Below are 16,109 nucleotides of genomic sequence, written 5' to 3'. Positions count from 1 at the left end.
AGAAGACAGCTATGCTGACAGACCTGAGAATCCAGCTGTATGGGCTGTAATGGGAAAGGGGAAGGAGAAATGTTGATGTCTAACCACAGCCAAGGGAGAGAGAGACTTCTGAGCTCAACACCACAGACCTTGCAAGTGGAAAGACCCTCATCCGACCTGCCTCACAGGAGCAAAACCCCACCCCCTTCTGCCTGCAAAGATCCTCCTGCTCATCACTGCACTTTATTCTTAAAATAAGATGGTTTTGAATGTTTCAATGCTCAGCATGGTGCTCTGTGATGACCTAGAGAGATGGGATGGGGGATAGGTGGGAGGGAGGTTCAAGAGGGAGGGTATATATGTATACTTATAGTTGATTCATGTTATCAACTACTTGGGCAGGTGTGCAAAGTCGCTTCAGTTGTGTCTGACTCTTTGTGATCCTGTGGGCTGTGGCCTGCCAGGCTCCTCTGTCCATGGGATTCTCCAGGCAGGAATACTGGAGTGGGTTGCCATGCCCTTCTCCAGGGAATCTTCCTGGCCCAGGAATTGAACCAGTGTCTCCTGGGTTTCCCGCACTGGCAGGCAGGTTCTTTACCACTAGCACCACCTAGGAAGTCCAAACAACTATACTTCAATAAAAAAAAAAAATAAGAAAAACCCCACTGTACTAGCCAGTACCAGATACCAAGAATCACTGTAAACAATAAACTAAACCATTGAAGAAATGAGAGAAATCCACATTTTAACTTCACATCTGTTCATCAGTGTGATGAACAGAAGATGGAATGCAATTATACAATGGAAAATGCAGTAAGAAAATTGAGGGAAGTATCCTTCTAGTGGTGACTGCAGCCATGAAATTAAAAGACGTTTACTCCTTGGAAGAAAAGTTATGACCAACCTAGATAGCATATTCAAAAGCAGAGACATTACTTTGCCAACAAAGGTCCGTCTAGTCAAGGCTATGGCTTTTCCAGTGGTCATGTATGGATGTGAGAGTTGGACTGTGAAGAAAGCCGAGTGCCGAAGAATTGATGCTTTTGAACTGTGGTGTTGGAGAAGACTCCTGAGAGTCCCTTGGACTGCAAGGAGATCCAACCAGTCCATGCTGAAGGAGATCAACCCTGGGATTTCTTTGGAAAGAATGATGCTAAAGCTGAAACTCCAGTACTTTTGCCACCTCATGTGAAGAGTTGACTCATTGGAAAAGACTCTGATGCTGGGGGGGATTAGGGGCAGGAGGAGAAGGGGACGACAGAGGATGAGACGGCTGGATGGCATCACTGACTCGATGGACATGAGTCTGAGTGAACTCGAGGAGTTGGTGATGGACAGGGAGGCCTGGCGTGCTGCAATTCATGGGGTCGCAAAGAGTCCGCCACGACTGAGCAACTGAACTGAACTGAACTGATCCTTCTAGTGAGAATTAAATCACTTTGAAAGAAGCACTGGCCAAACAGAAAGGTAAAAGGGTAGCAATCTCAAGGGAACACTGCATGCATACACGTACTCGCTCAGTCATGCCCGACTCTTTGTGGCCCCATGGACTGTGGCCCTCCAGGGTCCGCTGTCTGTGGTATTTTCCAGGCAAGAATACTAGAGTAGGTTGCCATTTCCTACTCCTGGGAAGCTGAAAGTAACACTAATCCCCTTGAATCACATCGCAGACTTTTCAGGGCTGGAATGAATATTCGAGATGATTCTCTCTCTTAACTCTCACTTTGCAGATGAGAAAACTGAGGCCGAGAAAGCAGTAAACTTGGCAAGACCACTAGGAGCAGGGTTAGGACCAGTATGGAAAATCAGTTGCACTTGAATATCCAATCGGGTGACTTCAAAGTAAAAGAGACCTCCCTAGAAAGGACTATTTCCATGAGCATGGCTTCTCTGGGGACACACAAGCACTTCCCCAAAGGGGTAGAATGTTACAAGTGTTTAAAAAGCCACATTGTAAGGAGCTAACCTGACACTGGCAAAGTGAGATCCTTGGTCCTTCCGGGCTCACCAATAGCTAAAGTTTTTCTCCAAACCCTTATCAAATACTCTAATTTCCATGCTAAGAGAATGTGTGCCATGGAAATTCTCCCAGGCACCTTGCAGCTACTTCATAGGGCTGTGGATGGTAAGGGCTATAGTAAAGACAGGCAATGCCTTAACCCGTCTGAGAAGATATTCCATCGAAGAGCTTTTAAAATTCCTTTGAAATTACACCCGCTGACTTGGTCAGATCTTCCCCCAGCCAGAATCAGGGAGCATGCTCAACTTCTCCACCTGACATTTGGGGAAGCATCTGCAGACACGTATCCCAGGAGGCTCAGTGTGTCAGCAGGGACAAGCCAGAACCCAGGCCCTAGACAGCCAGGCTGGGGTGAGTCTGTGCCTGGAAGATCACATTTCCCTTCTTAGAGCCAACGTCTCCTTCTGCTGAGTCTCTTGGCAAGTTTACATTGCCCCCCAAACCCCCCCCCCCCGAAAATACGGGCTCCAAAATGAAGAAGCACACAGATGTCAACTGGTCATAAAATTGGCCTTTACACCTGAAATAAACACACAGCTTTTAAGGGTATGTTATATACCAGGTTATGGGGTGTTTTTTTTTTTTCATGGATTTTTATAGGCATTACCCTGTCTCCTTTTTGAGCCTTCACTGCACACAGTCCACTTGGATGTAAGTTGAGCACTCAACCCTCTCTTTCAGTCCTACGCAGATACTTTGAAGGCAAAACTTAAAAAAATAAATAACTACAAAAATTGGTTTTACTGGGGTGTCAACCCTTACATCTTCTTCACTTTCCCACTTCTCATATATGCAGTTCGTGACATTCATTACTTTCCCCGCATAACCTGCCCCAGCTCTCTCCTCCTCCACACAGCAGAGCACCTTTACTTCCGAGTGGAGCACCTTTACTTCCGAGTGGAGCACCTTTACTTCCGAGTGGAGCATCTTTACTTCCGAGTGGAGCACCTTTACTTCCAGGTGGAGCACGGTGGATGAAAACGGAACAACTTTGCCTGCGGCTGCACCAGGAGCCCAGAGGTCAGTGGACACTCGTTGCCCCGTCAGGCTTAAACGAACCTCCCACTCTTCCTCGCTGTTCCCAAACCCAGAGCTCTATGAACCGATAGCTCTCTCCTGGTTAACCTTCAGGATCGTTCCAGCAGAGTTCCAGGCCTCAACGTAACCTTGTTTTTCACCCACCTCAGCAGTGATGCTCACACCCCAAAATAAGGTTGGAGAGGAAATCACCAATGAAACCCATCCCCCAAATCTTCCCTCTCTGTACTCCTTCACACACTGTGACTCTCAAGCATGCTTGTAGCCCAACATTACAGCAAGTATGAGAGCTACTTCCAAGAGCTAGTCCCAATTTTATCCTCATCCTCAGTTCAGCTGTATTTTTATTTTCCCACTCTTGTAGATTACTTTTTTCATTCTTGTCGCTAAACTATGATTTCAGAGATGCATCTCGGTGGCCCAGTCACTTCCCCCACCCTCCCTTCATCAGTGGTAACATTGAAAGCAAGTTCCCTACCTTTCACTGAGGCTCCTCCACAACTGTGCACCTGCAATAGAAGTAAATGTGAAACGTTAGTGGAGGTATTTTCCTCTTAAGGTATTTCTCAACTTAGAAAGACTCTGGGCTATTTAAAATGGAATGCTTGGATCTTTAAACTCTAGAAACTCTCAAATCATACAGTGTCTACCTCTGGTAACCATAACTCATTCAGGAAAATTGTCCACAAATGTCCATTGAGATTCTAATATATGCAAAACCGTTGGATAGGTAGCAGGAGAGATGGAACAGCAGAGAACACATGGTCCTGCCTGGAGGACTGTACTATCCCGTGGGGCATACCAAACCTGCACTCAAGTGAACATGAACTAAGGTAGGGGATGTAGGAACTCTAAAAGAAACATAAGCCATGAGAGTTCAGGGAGGACAGAAAAATGTGGCTGGTTATGAAAGCACCAGTGACAGAGGTGGTATTTGAGGTGAACTCTGAAATGGTACTGACAAAGGGACAACCGTTATTTGAGAAAGGAGATTTTTATCTATTCATTCTTTAAGTGTTTTGAGTGTGTATCTAGGCTCAAATGAAATCGACATTAAAATATATATACATGTATATATGTATAAACATACACCTAGATCTCATTTGCTTTCTTAATTCTCCGATGACTTTCTTCATTGGACTATGTCTTGATACTATGTTCCCAGATACCAGCTTTAATGAAGTTCAAGAAAAGAAATGGCCATGAGGCAGTTTCTGATTTTTTCCATCAAATAATGTTGTCCCTCTTGTACTTCACTGCATGCTTTTGTGTGCTCGGTCGCTTCAGTTGTGTCCAACTCTTTGCGACCCTATGGACTATAGCCCTCCAGGCTCCTCTGTCCACGGAATTTTCCAGGCAAGAATACTGGAGTGGGTTGCTGTTTCCTCCTTCAGGGGATCTTCCCAACCAGGGATCAAACCAGCATCTCCTGCATTGGCAGGCGAGTTCTTCACCACTGAGCCACTTGAGAAGCCCCTCTCAAAGATCTATGTGATAAATTCTTAGAATTCAGCCCCAGGAAGATTCTCAAAATTGCTTACATCCTTTTATCAGATTATTAGAACTGTATAATTGATCTGGGTTCCCTTTCACCTAGATGAACAAATAAAGAAGATGTAGTGTAACATCTTATGGAAAAACTCAAATGAGCTTTTTGGCCAACCCAATATACATATATAGTGGAGTATTACTTGGTCATGAAAAAAGAATGAAATCTTGCCATTTGCAGCAATGTGGAAGGACTTGAGAGTATTATGCTAAGTGAAATGAGTCAGAGAGAAATTCCACATGATTTCACTTACATGTGGAATCAAAAAAACAAAACAAATGAAGAAACAGAACAGAAATAAATTCATAGATACAGAGAACAAACTGCTGATGGTTGCCAAAGGGGAGAGGGGTCAGGGAGATAGACAAAATAGGTGAAGGGGATTAAGAGGTACAAACTTCTAGCTATAAAATAAATAAATCATGGGAATGCAGTGCACACACAGAGAATATAATTAATAATATTGTAACAACTTTGTGTGGTAATATGATGGATGGTAACTAGTCTTACTGCAGTTATCAGTTCATAATGTATAAAAGAGGGCCTCCCTAAGCGCTCAGTTGGTAAAGAATCCATCTGCAATGAAGGAGACCCCAGTTCAATGGTTCAATTCCTAGGTTGGGAAGATCTTCTGGAGAAGGGATAGGCTACCCACTCCAGTATTCTTGGGCATCCCTTGTGGCTCAGCTGGTAAAGAATCTGCCTGCAATGCAGGAGACCTGGGTATGATCCCTGGGTTGGGAAGATCCCCTGCAGAAGGGAAAGGCTATCCATTCCAGTATTCTGGCCTGAAGAATTCCATGAACTGTGTAGTCCATGGGGTTGCAAAGAGTTGGACTGAGTGACTTTCACTTTCAATGTATAAAATATTAAGTCACTATGCTATACACCTGAAGCTTATATTGTATGTTAATTATAACAAAAAAAAAAAAAGGAAAAATGGTTCCTGCCTAAGGGAGTGAGAAAATTAGAATGATGAAGACAGCAGCACCACCATCATTGAACATAGACTAGGCTGTGGCTGCTCAGGGCTGAGGATGGGGCAGTGGTGAGAGGCTGAGCAGGAAAACACTTGAACTGGGGGCACAGAGCTGGTTCAATGGCAGTGAGCTGAACAGAAGGAAGCACCCTCCAGCCTTGGCAGGGGTTGGAGACAGCACTTCCAAAAGCTGAGGTCCAAGATGCGATGACAGTCGAGGGGACCAAATCCAGGCCTTCACACAAGCCATGAGGGCACAAGCTGGAATGACAGCGCAGAGTGAACACAAATGCCTACACTTCATAGGCCGTGATTCCAGGTGGGACCATGTTCTGTATCAAATGGATCTTGTAGATTTGGAAGGAGGAAAGGCATAAAGGGACGGTGGTTGGCCACGCTCCACGGGGAGCACGTAGGGCTCTGCTGAGTGAGCCCTCCTCCACTGCCCAGGGAAGTAGGTGAAGAGCATCTCAAGACAGTGAGGGGCAGGTGGGGCAGAGTGTGGTTCTTTAGTAAAGAGAGAGAAGGTGGTGATAGAGAAGTTGAAGGGTGCGGGAGGAGTTTCCCACACTACAGATGCCTGCCCAGGAACCAGATTAAGGGGTTAATGCTGGGAGCAGGCACTTGGGCACAAAAAGCAAGACAGAAATCTATCACAGCGAGGAGGCATCCACACTAGTGACTCAGAAACCAGAGACATGGGGCCCCATGGGTTTTACAACGATTAAGTTCCAAGGCAGTACAGCCACACTTTTGCTCATCTATTTCATATTAAGTGTCTAAGATGGTGTTAAAGATATAATGAAGGGAAAGGAGGAGCCAGAAATGCTGTGGGAAGCAGGAAAGTTTGGGGAGAGACGAGCAGACAGATGAGTCGGGGGTCCTTTCTTCACCAGTCCTGCTGGCAGGCCAGGGTGTCTCATGAGAACCCAACAGCTCTAAAGAAAGCCAATTCCCATTTCTGGGTCCAACTCGAAGCTGATTCTGTGCCTCCTGGAGACCAATTCATCACCACAGGACCCTAGGCTGAAGGCCTATAAGACCAGGCTCCTGCCAACCACACATGGGATTCAATGGGCCTTTGTTCTAAAAGACTGGATCAGAAAGGATGAAGCAGGCACCAGGGCTTCTTCAGCCACAGAGAGGGAGCCCTGGGAATGCACGGGAATGAATCTTGTTTCTCCTTTTCTCCTCATGCAGCAGAAACGCTGTATTGAGAGCAATGTCCCCCAGTGAAAACTCGGACAGAAAGATTGGTCCATTCCAAATTCCGGCCCTACAGGCAGAAGCGTGAGAGCTGGACTTGGTTAGAGAGGCACTCACAACAGGCCTGGCTAGAGGAAGGTCCTCAATATGAACAAACTGATGGGTGCCTAAACCCGTGATATTCAGGTGATGGGCCGGAAGCTGAACAGAGGGGCCCATACTGGTGTAGGTACTTCTTTTTTAATGCTCTTGTCTGACCTCTACACAACCCAGTGGTATAAGGATTTTTCATCGTAGGATAAATAGGTTCTGATTATGTAGGAGGATGAATAACAGCCCGAAAAACTATCAGGCCTTAATAACCCTGAATCCTGCAAAATGTTACTATATGTGGAAAATGCTATGTGTGCACATTCAGTCATGCCTGACTCTTTGTGACCTGATAGACTATAGTCCACCAGGCTCCTCTGTCCCTGAGAATTCTCCAGGCAAGAATACTGGAGTGGGAGCCATTTCCTCCTCCAGGGGGTCTTCCCGACCCAGGGATCAAACCCCTGTCTCCTGGAGCTCCTGCATTGCAGGCAGAGTCTTTACCACTGTGCCACCTGGAAGCCCTCAGATATGGAAAATGGTATTAACCAAATGTGACAAAGTTTTGGGCCATGAGATGGAGACACCATCCCAGATTATCCACATGGGGCCCAAATGGAATCACCAGTGTTCCTGTAAGATAAGGAAGGCAGAGGAGAATTTCACTCAGGCAGAGAAGGAGGTATCAGAACCACAAAGCAGAAATTGGAGGGATGTCCTACAAGCAAAGGACACCAGGAACCGGCAGAAGGCAGGTCAGACAAGGGATCTTTCCCGAGAGCCTCTGGAGGGACCATGGCCCTGCCCACACCTTGATTTGGGCCCAGCAATACTGATTTTGAACTGTAAGTGAAGACATTTCTGTTGTACTGAAGAACCAAACTTGTGGTAATTTGTCACTGCAGCCAGAGGAAGCCAATAGGCTATGAAGAGGCCTCTCCACTGCTAAGAAATGGTGCCTTCTAGCTCTAGGAGGTTGGTGTGCTTCCCACCCTACCACCTTAATACTTTAAAGAATTGAATCTTTGCGTTGGAGAGCGTTCCTGCAATTCTTTTTTTTTTTCTTTTTTTTTTTGAGACCCCAGAGATGGCAGCCCACCAGGCTCCCCCGTCCCTGGGATTTTCCAGGCAAGAACACTGGAGTGGGTTGCCATTTCCTTCTCCAATGCAGGAAAGGGAAAAGTGAAAGGGAAGTCACTCAGTTGTGTCTGACTCTTAGCGACCCTATGGACTGCAGCCCACCAGGCTCCTCCATCCATGGGATTTTCCAGGCAAGAGTACTGGAGTAGCGTGCCACTGCCTTCTTCATAGCTTGCAATTCTTGATATGAAAGTTCCACATGTGCAACAGCATCAAGCTGGTTAAGTTAACACAAGGAACGGTCCTTGTAAGAGTGAGAAAAGGAACAGTTACGAAGTCGAATTTCCACTTCATCTTTGGCCTCCCCATTTGTCTGTTCCTTATAACTTGTGCCTGGCCTTGGACCAGATCTGTACACCAATGCAAACATTGAGATGCTCAGCTTGCTATGTGAGTCCAGTTACCCTACTGAGCTAGAATGACCGCAGGTAAAATAGGTAAGTGGTTATTTTCTTTCTTCTAATAAAGAATATAATCTTTCCTCTAAGATTCCCTTGAGGAAGCTTCTGGGGGGTAAAGATGTTACCAAGCCTATTTGAGAGAAACAGGCTCTTCTCTATTAGTTATAACCCAGGCAGAAACACAGGTATCGCCATGGGTTGTTCCCACCAACCCGAGTACAAAGCTCTACAGCATGGAGATGCCCCAGCTCTGTGCTGTGCTTAGTCACTCAGTCATGTCTGACTCTTTGTGACCCCAATGGACTGTAGCCCACCAGGTTCGTCTGTCCATGGGGATTCTCCAGGCAAGAATACCGGAGTGAGTTGCCATGTTCTCCTCCAGGGGAATCTTCCCAAGCCAAGGATTGAACCAAGATCTTCTGCATTGCAGGCAGATTCTTTACCATCTGAGCCACCAGGGAAGCCCCAACTCTAGGCAGAATTAGTATTTCTAGGGCGAACAGAGGGGCTTCCCCAAAGGCTCAGCGGTAAAGAATCTGCCTGTAATGCGGAAGACGTGGGTTTGATCCCTGAGTCAGGAAGATCCCCTGGAAGAGCAAATGGTAACCCACTCCAGTAATCTTGCCTAGAAAATTCTATGCAGAGAGAGCCTGGCGGGCTACAGTCCAAAGGGTCACAAAGAGTTGAACACAACTGAGCATGCACACATGTGTTAGGGTGAACAGAAAGCATCGGGTGCCTGGTTAGGGTTAGAAGGGAGACAGTTAGGAGCCTATTCTCTGAAACAGAAAAGAGGGGCATGGGGAGGAGGGGGACAGAGCAAGAAGGAAGAACATGTACAAGAATATAAACCAACCTATATAGATTTGAGAAAAGTGGTAACTGGACAAAACCAAATCTGTTCATGTTCCCAGAACAAGCACCTCCAAACCTTGGAGGTATCACCTCCAAGGAATCACCTCCAAACCTTGAAACACGGCCATGTGAAACAATCTTTCTAAATGGTTTACACATGAGTTAATTTAAGAACCGTATAGACTTAAAATATAAACCGGATTTAAAGTGAACTATAGAGCACTGTGGCTTCCCTGGTGGCTCAGAGGTTAAAGCATTGGCCTGCAATGCAGGAGACCTGGGTTCAATCCCTGGGTCGGGAAGATCCCCTGGAGAAGGAAATGGCAACCCACTCCAGTGTTCCTGCCTGGAGAATCCCAGGGACGGGGGAGCCTGGTAGGCTGCCATCTATGGGGTCGCACAGAGTCAGACACGACTGAATCAACTTAGCAGCAGCAGCAGCAGCCCATTTTCCAATGGCTCAGTTTCGTCATGTGGGATGTAATAAATATTTAACTGTCATCCTCACTGTGGCCTACTTGAATATCAAAATGCTATTTAGAATAACAGCACTCAGAGCCAAAAGAGAAACCAGCACGCACAAACCATTTGCCCAGCAGGAGCAGTATGACTAAGGACACATCTGTCAATAAATGATAAATACCTAAATAAATTTTAATAATTTAAAAGTAACACTTAACAAACCTTTAAACTAAAAAAGCCAGTGCCTATACAATCTGTTATTTTGTTCCTTTTCAAAGACCACTTAGTTAAAATGTCTACACAAAGGTCAGACATTCAGGGTCTAGAAAATTAAATGCTATAAAAATGAATTCAAAGTTTTCTTACCTCTTGTTCTAGACAAAATCATATCCTTTATTATCTGCATAATAACACGTGTAAGGATCATGACGGAAATCAGGTGATACACTCTCCATGGAGTCAGTGCAAGGAACCTATCACAGCAAAAAACAGACAAATCATTGTTTCTATTTGAGGATTTTACCTTTTTTAAACAATTAGGTTTACTTTCTGCCACAGAAACATAAAATAGATTCAATAAATGATTTCACTTGTCAAAAGCACCCACAACGTGACCATATGAAAGTTACTTGCGACTTCCCTGGTGGGCCAGTGGTTAAGAATCTACCTGCCAATGCAGGGGACACAGGTTCAATCTCTGGCTCAGGAAGATCCCACATGTCTGCGGGCAACTAAGCCTGTGCACCACAGCTACTGAGCTCGTGATCTAGAGCCCACGAGGTGAAACAATTAAATCCTGTGTACCTACAGCCCATGCTATGCAACAAGAAAAGCCACCACAACGAGAAGCCCGAGCACCGTAACTAGAGAACAGCTTCCACTCGCCACAACCAGAGAAAGCCTGTGCAAAGCAACCAAGACCCAGAGGAGCCAAAAATCAAAGAAGAAAGTTACTTAATAGGCATTAGAGACAATGAAATAAAAGCACCTGAGCCATGTGTACTTTTGTGCCAGGCTTTTCTGCTCTAACTGCCCATCTGGGCAAAGGATTTGCGATCTTGGGTATGGCCCAAATAGCACTCTGCTAGATGGAATAGAATTGACCTGGAGCAGAATCATTATAACAAAGCCAGAGCTGCAGGGTCTTCTCAGGCACAGTCAGTCAGTCAGTTCAGTTGCTCAGACATGTCTGACCTCCCATGGACTGCAGCATGCCAGGCCACTCTGTCCATCACCAACTCTTGCAGTATACTCAAATTCATGTCCATTGAGTCGGTGATGCCATGCAACCATCTCATCCCCTGTCGTCCCCTTCTCCTCCTGCCTTCACTCTTTCCCAGCATCAGGGTCTTTTCAAATGAGTTAGTTCTTTGCATCAGATGGCCAAAGTATTGGAGTTTCACCTTCAGCATTTGTCCTTCCAATGAACATTCAGGACTGATTTCCTTTATTTTTTTAATTTAAATTTATTTTAATTGGAGGCTAATTACTTTACAATATTGTATTGGTTTTGCCATACATCAACATGAATCCGCCACAGGTGTACACGTGTTCCCCATCCAGAACCCCCCTCCCACCTCCCTCCCTGGGTCATCCCAGTGCACCAGCCCCAAGCATCCTGTATCCTGCATTGAACCTGGACTGGCCATTCATTTCTTATATGATATTATACATGTTTCAATGCCATTCTCCCAAATCATCCCACCCTCTCCCTCTCTCACAGAGTCCAAAGGACTGTTCTATACATCTGTGTCTCTTTTGCTGTCTCACATACAGGGTTATCATTACCATCTTTCTAAATTCCATATATATGCATTCAGTTCAGTTCAGTCACTCAGCTGTGTCCGACTCTTTGTGACCCCATGAATCACAGCACGCCAGGCCTCCCTGTCCATCATCAACTCCCAGAGTTTACTCAAACTCACGTCCATCAAGTTGGTGATGCCATCCAGCCATCTCATCCTCTGTCGTCCCCTTCTCCTCCTGCCCCTAATCCCTCCCAGCATCAGAGTCTTTTCCAATGAGTCAGCTCTTCACATCAGGTCGCCAAAGTATTGGACTTTCAGCTTCAGCATCATTCCTTCCAAAGAACATCCAGGGCTGATCTCCTTTAAAATGGACTGGTTGGATCTCCTTGCAGTCCAAGGGACTCTCAGGAGTCTTCACCAACACCACAGTTCAAAAGCATCAATTCTTCGGCACTCAGCTTTCTTCACAGTCCAACTCTCATATCCATACATGACTACTGGAATAAACCATAGCCTCGACTAGATGGGCCTTTGTTGGCAAAGTAATGTCTCCGCTTTTCAATATGCTATCTAGGTTGGTCATAACTTTTCTTCCAAGAAGTAAGCATCTTTTAATTTCATGGCTGCAATCACCATCTGCAGTGATTTTGGAGCCCCAAAAAATAAAGTCTGACATTGTTTCCACTGTTTCCCCATCTATTTCCCATGAAGTGATGGGACCAGATGCCATGATCTTCATTTTCTGAATGTTGAGCTTTAAGCCAACTTTTTCACTCTCCTCTTTCAATTTCATTGCATTAGTATACTGTATTGGTGTTTTTCTTTCTGGCTTACTTCACTCTGTATAATAGGCTCCAGTTTCATCCACCTCGTTAGAACTGATTCAAATGTATCCTTTTTAATGGCTGAGTAATATGCCATTATGTATATGTATCACAGCTTTCTTATCCATTCATCTGCTGATGGACATCTAGGTTGCTTCCATGTCCTGACTATTATAAACAGTGCTGTGATGAACATTGGGGTAAACGTGTCTCTTTCAATTCTGGTTTCCTCGGTGTGTATGCCCAGCAGTGGGATTGCTGGGTCATAAGGCAGTTCTCTTTCCAGTTTTTTAAGGAATCTCCACACTGTTCTCCATAGTGGCTGTACTAGTTTGCATTCCCACCAACAGTGTAAGAGGGTTCTCTTTTCTCCACACCCTCTCCAGCATTTATTGCTTGCAGATTTTTGGATCACAGCCATTCTGACTGGTGTGAAATGGTACCTCACTGTGGTTTTGATTTGCACTTCTCTGATAATGAGTGATGTTGAGCATCTTTTCATGTGTTTGTTAGCCATCTGTATGTCTTCTTTGGAGAAATGTCTGTTTAGTTCTTTGGCCCATTTTTTGATTGGGTCGTTTATTTTTCTGGAATTGAGCTGCAGGAGTTGCTTGTATATTTTTGAGATTAGTTGTTTGTCAGTTGCTTCATTTGCTATCATTTTCTCCCATTCTGAAGGCTGTCTTTTCACCTTGCTTATAGTTTCCCAAATAGCCAAAGCAACCTTGAGAAAGAAGAGTGGAACTGGAGGAATTAACCTGCCTGGCTTCAGGCTCTACTACAAAGCCACAGTCATCAAGACAGTATAATACTGTCACAAAGATAGAAATATAGATCAATGGAACAAAATAGAAAGCCCAGGGATAAATCCACGCACCTATGGACACCTTATTTTTGACAAAGGAGGCAAGAATATACAATGGAGAAAAGACAATCTCTTTAACAAGTGGTGCTGGGAAAACTGGTCAACCACTTGTAAAAGAATGAAACTAGAACACTTTCTAACATCATACATAAAAATAAACTCAAAATGGATTAAAGATCTAAATGTAAGACCAGAAACTATAAAACTCCTAGAGGAGAACATAGGCAAAACACTCTGACATAAATCACAGCAGGATCCTCTATGACCCACCTCCCAGAATATTGGAAATAAAAGCAAAAATAAACAAATGGGACCTAATTAAAATTAAAAGCTTCTGCACAACAAAGGAAACTATAAGCAAGGTGATTTCCTTTAGAGTTGACTGGTTTGATCTCCTTGCAGTCCAAGGGACTCTCAAGAGTCTTTTCCAACACCACAGTTCAAAAGCATCAATTCTTTGGTGTTCAGCTTTCTTTATAGTCCAACTCTCACATCTGTACATGACTATCGAAAAAACTATAGCTTTGACTAGACAGACCTTTGTTGGTAAAGTAATGTCTATGCTTTTTAATATGCTGTCTTCTCAGTTCAGTCACTCAGTCATGTCCAACTCTGCGAAACCATGAACTGCAGCACGCCAGGCCTCCCTGTCCAACACCAACTCCTGGAGTTCACCCAAACCCATGTCCACTGAGTCGGTGATGCCATCCAACCATCTCATCCTCTGTCGTCCCCTTCTCCTCCTGCCCCTAATCCCTCCCAGCATCAGGGTCTTTTCCAGTGAGTCAGCTCTTTGCATCAGGTGGCCAAAGTATTGGAGTTTCAGATTCAACATCAGTCCTTCCAATGAGAACTGACCTCCTTTCGGATGGACTGGTTGGGTCTCCTTGCAGTCCAAGGGACTCTCAGGAGTCTTCTCCAACACCACAGTTCAAAAGCATCAACTCTTTGGCGCTCAGCTTTGTTCACAGTCCAACTCTCACATCCATACATGACCGCTGGAAAAACCATAGCCTTGACTAGACGGACCTTTGTTGGCAAAGTAATGTCTCTGCTTTTGAATATGCTGTCTAGGTTGGTCATTACTTTCCTTCCCAGGAGTAAGCATCTTTTAATTTCATGGCTGCAATCATCATTTGCAGTGATTTTGGAGCCCAGAAAAATAAAATGAGCCACTGTTTCCACTGTTTCCCCATCTATTTCCCATGAAGTGATGAGACCAGATGCCATGATCTTAGTTTTCTGAATGTCAAGCTTTAAGCCATCTTTTTCACTCTCCCCCTTCACTTTCATCAAGAGGCTCTTTCGTTCTTCTTCACTTTCTGCCATAAGGGTGGTGTCATCTGCATATCTGAGGTTATTGATATTTCTTCTCCCGGCAATACTGATTCCAGCTTGTGCTTCCTCCAGCCAAGCATTTCTCATGATGTACTCTGCATAGAAGTTAAATAAGCAGGGTGACAATATACAGCCTTGAGGTACTCCTTTCCTGATTTGAAAACAGTCTGTTGTTCCATGTCCAGTTCTAACTGTTGCTTCCTGACCTGCATATAGGTTTCTCAAGAGGCAGGTCAGGTGGTCTGGTATTCCCATCTCTTTCAGAATTTTCCACAGTTTATTGTGATCCACACAGTCAAAGGCTTTGGCATAGTCAATAAAGCAGAAATAGATGTTTTTCTGGAACTCTCTTGCTTTTTCCATGATCCAGCAGATGGTTGGCAATTTGATTTCTGGTTCCTCTGCCTTTTCTAAATCCAGCTTGAACATCTGGAAGCTCACGGTTCATGTACTGTTGAAGACTGGCTTGGAGAATTTTGAGCATTACTTTACTAGCGTGTGAGATGAGTGCAATTGTGCGGTAGTTTGAACATTCTTTGGCATTGCCTTTCTTTGGGATTGGAATGAAACCTGACCTTTTCCAGTCCTATGGCCACTGCTGAGTCTTCAAATTTGCTGGTATATTGAGTGAAGCACTTTCACAGCATCAACTCTCAGGATTTGAAATGGTTCAACTGGAATTCCATCACCTCCACTAGCTTTGTTCATAGTGATGCTTCCTAAGGCCCACTTGACTTCACATTCCAGGATGTCTGGCTCTAAGTTAGTGATCACACCATCATGATTATCTGAGTTGTGAAGATCTTTTTTGTATAGTTCTGTGTATTCTTGCCACCTCTTCTTAATATCTTCTGTTTCTGTTAGTTCCATACCATTTCTGTTCTTTATTAAGCCCATCTTTGCATGAAATGTTCCCTTGGTGTCTTTAATTTTTTTTGAAGAGATCTCTAGTCTTTCCCATTCTATTGTTTTCCTCTATTTCTTTGCATTGATCACTAAGGAAGGCTTTATCTCTCCTTGCTATTGTTTTGAACTCTGCATTCAAATGTGTATATCTTTACTTTTCTCCTTTGCCTTTCACTTCTCTTCTATTCACAGCTATTTGTAAGGCCTCCTCAGACAGCCATTTTGCTTTTTTGCATTTCTTTTTCTTGGGGATGGTCTTGATTCCTGTCTCCTATACAATGTCACAAACATCCATCCATAGTTCTTCAGGCACTCTATCAAACCTAATCCCTTAAATCTATTTGTCACTTCCACTGTATAATCGTAAGGGATTTGATTTAGGTCATACCTGAATGGTCTAGTGGTTTTCCCTACTTTTTCATTTTAAGTCTGAATTTTGCAATAAGGAGTTCATGATCTGAGCCACAGTCAGCTCCCTGTCTTGTTTTTGCTGATCATATAGAGCTTCTCCATCTTTGGCTGCAAAGAATATAATCAATCTGATTTTGGTATTGACCATCTGGTGATGCCCATGTGTAGAGACTTCTCTTGTGTTATTGGAAGAGGGTGTTTGCTATGACCAGTGCATTCTCTTGGCAAAACTCTCTCTGGAGTCTCCTGCATTGCTGGCGGATTCTTTACCAACTGAGCTATCAGGGAAGCCTCTCCT

General features: G+C 44.4%; 1 protein-coding gene across 1 annotated transcript in view; it reads right to left on the bottom strand.

Moving 5' to 3' along the window:
- The window catches only part of RETREG1 (reticulophagy regulator 1), a 156,916-nt gene that overhangs the window by 100,139 nt on the left and 40,668 nt on the right, over positions 1-16,109 (bottom strand). Inside the window, exons 2-3 of the mRNA XM_069556125.1 lie at positions 10,086-10,192; positions 3,516-3,546 (exon numbers count right to left, since the gene is read on the bottom strand). Of these exons, the coding sequence (XP_069412226.1) occupies positions 3,516-3,546; positions 10,086-10,192 (138 nt within the window). The remainder of the gene's footprint in view (positions 1-3,515; positions 3,547-10,085; positions 10,193-16,109) is intronic.

Source organism: Ovis canadensis, chromosome 16, assembly GCF_042477335.2.
Source record: "Ovis canadensis isolate MfBH-ARS-UI-01 breed Bighorn chromosome 16, ARS-UI_OviCan_v2, whole genome shotgun sequence".
Lineage (NCBI taxonomy): Eukaryota > Metazoa > Chordata > Mammalia > Artiodactyla > Bovidae > Ovis > Ovis canadensis.
This window is presented reverse-complemented; position numbering and strand designations above follow the sequence as displayed.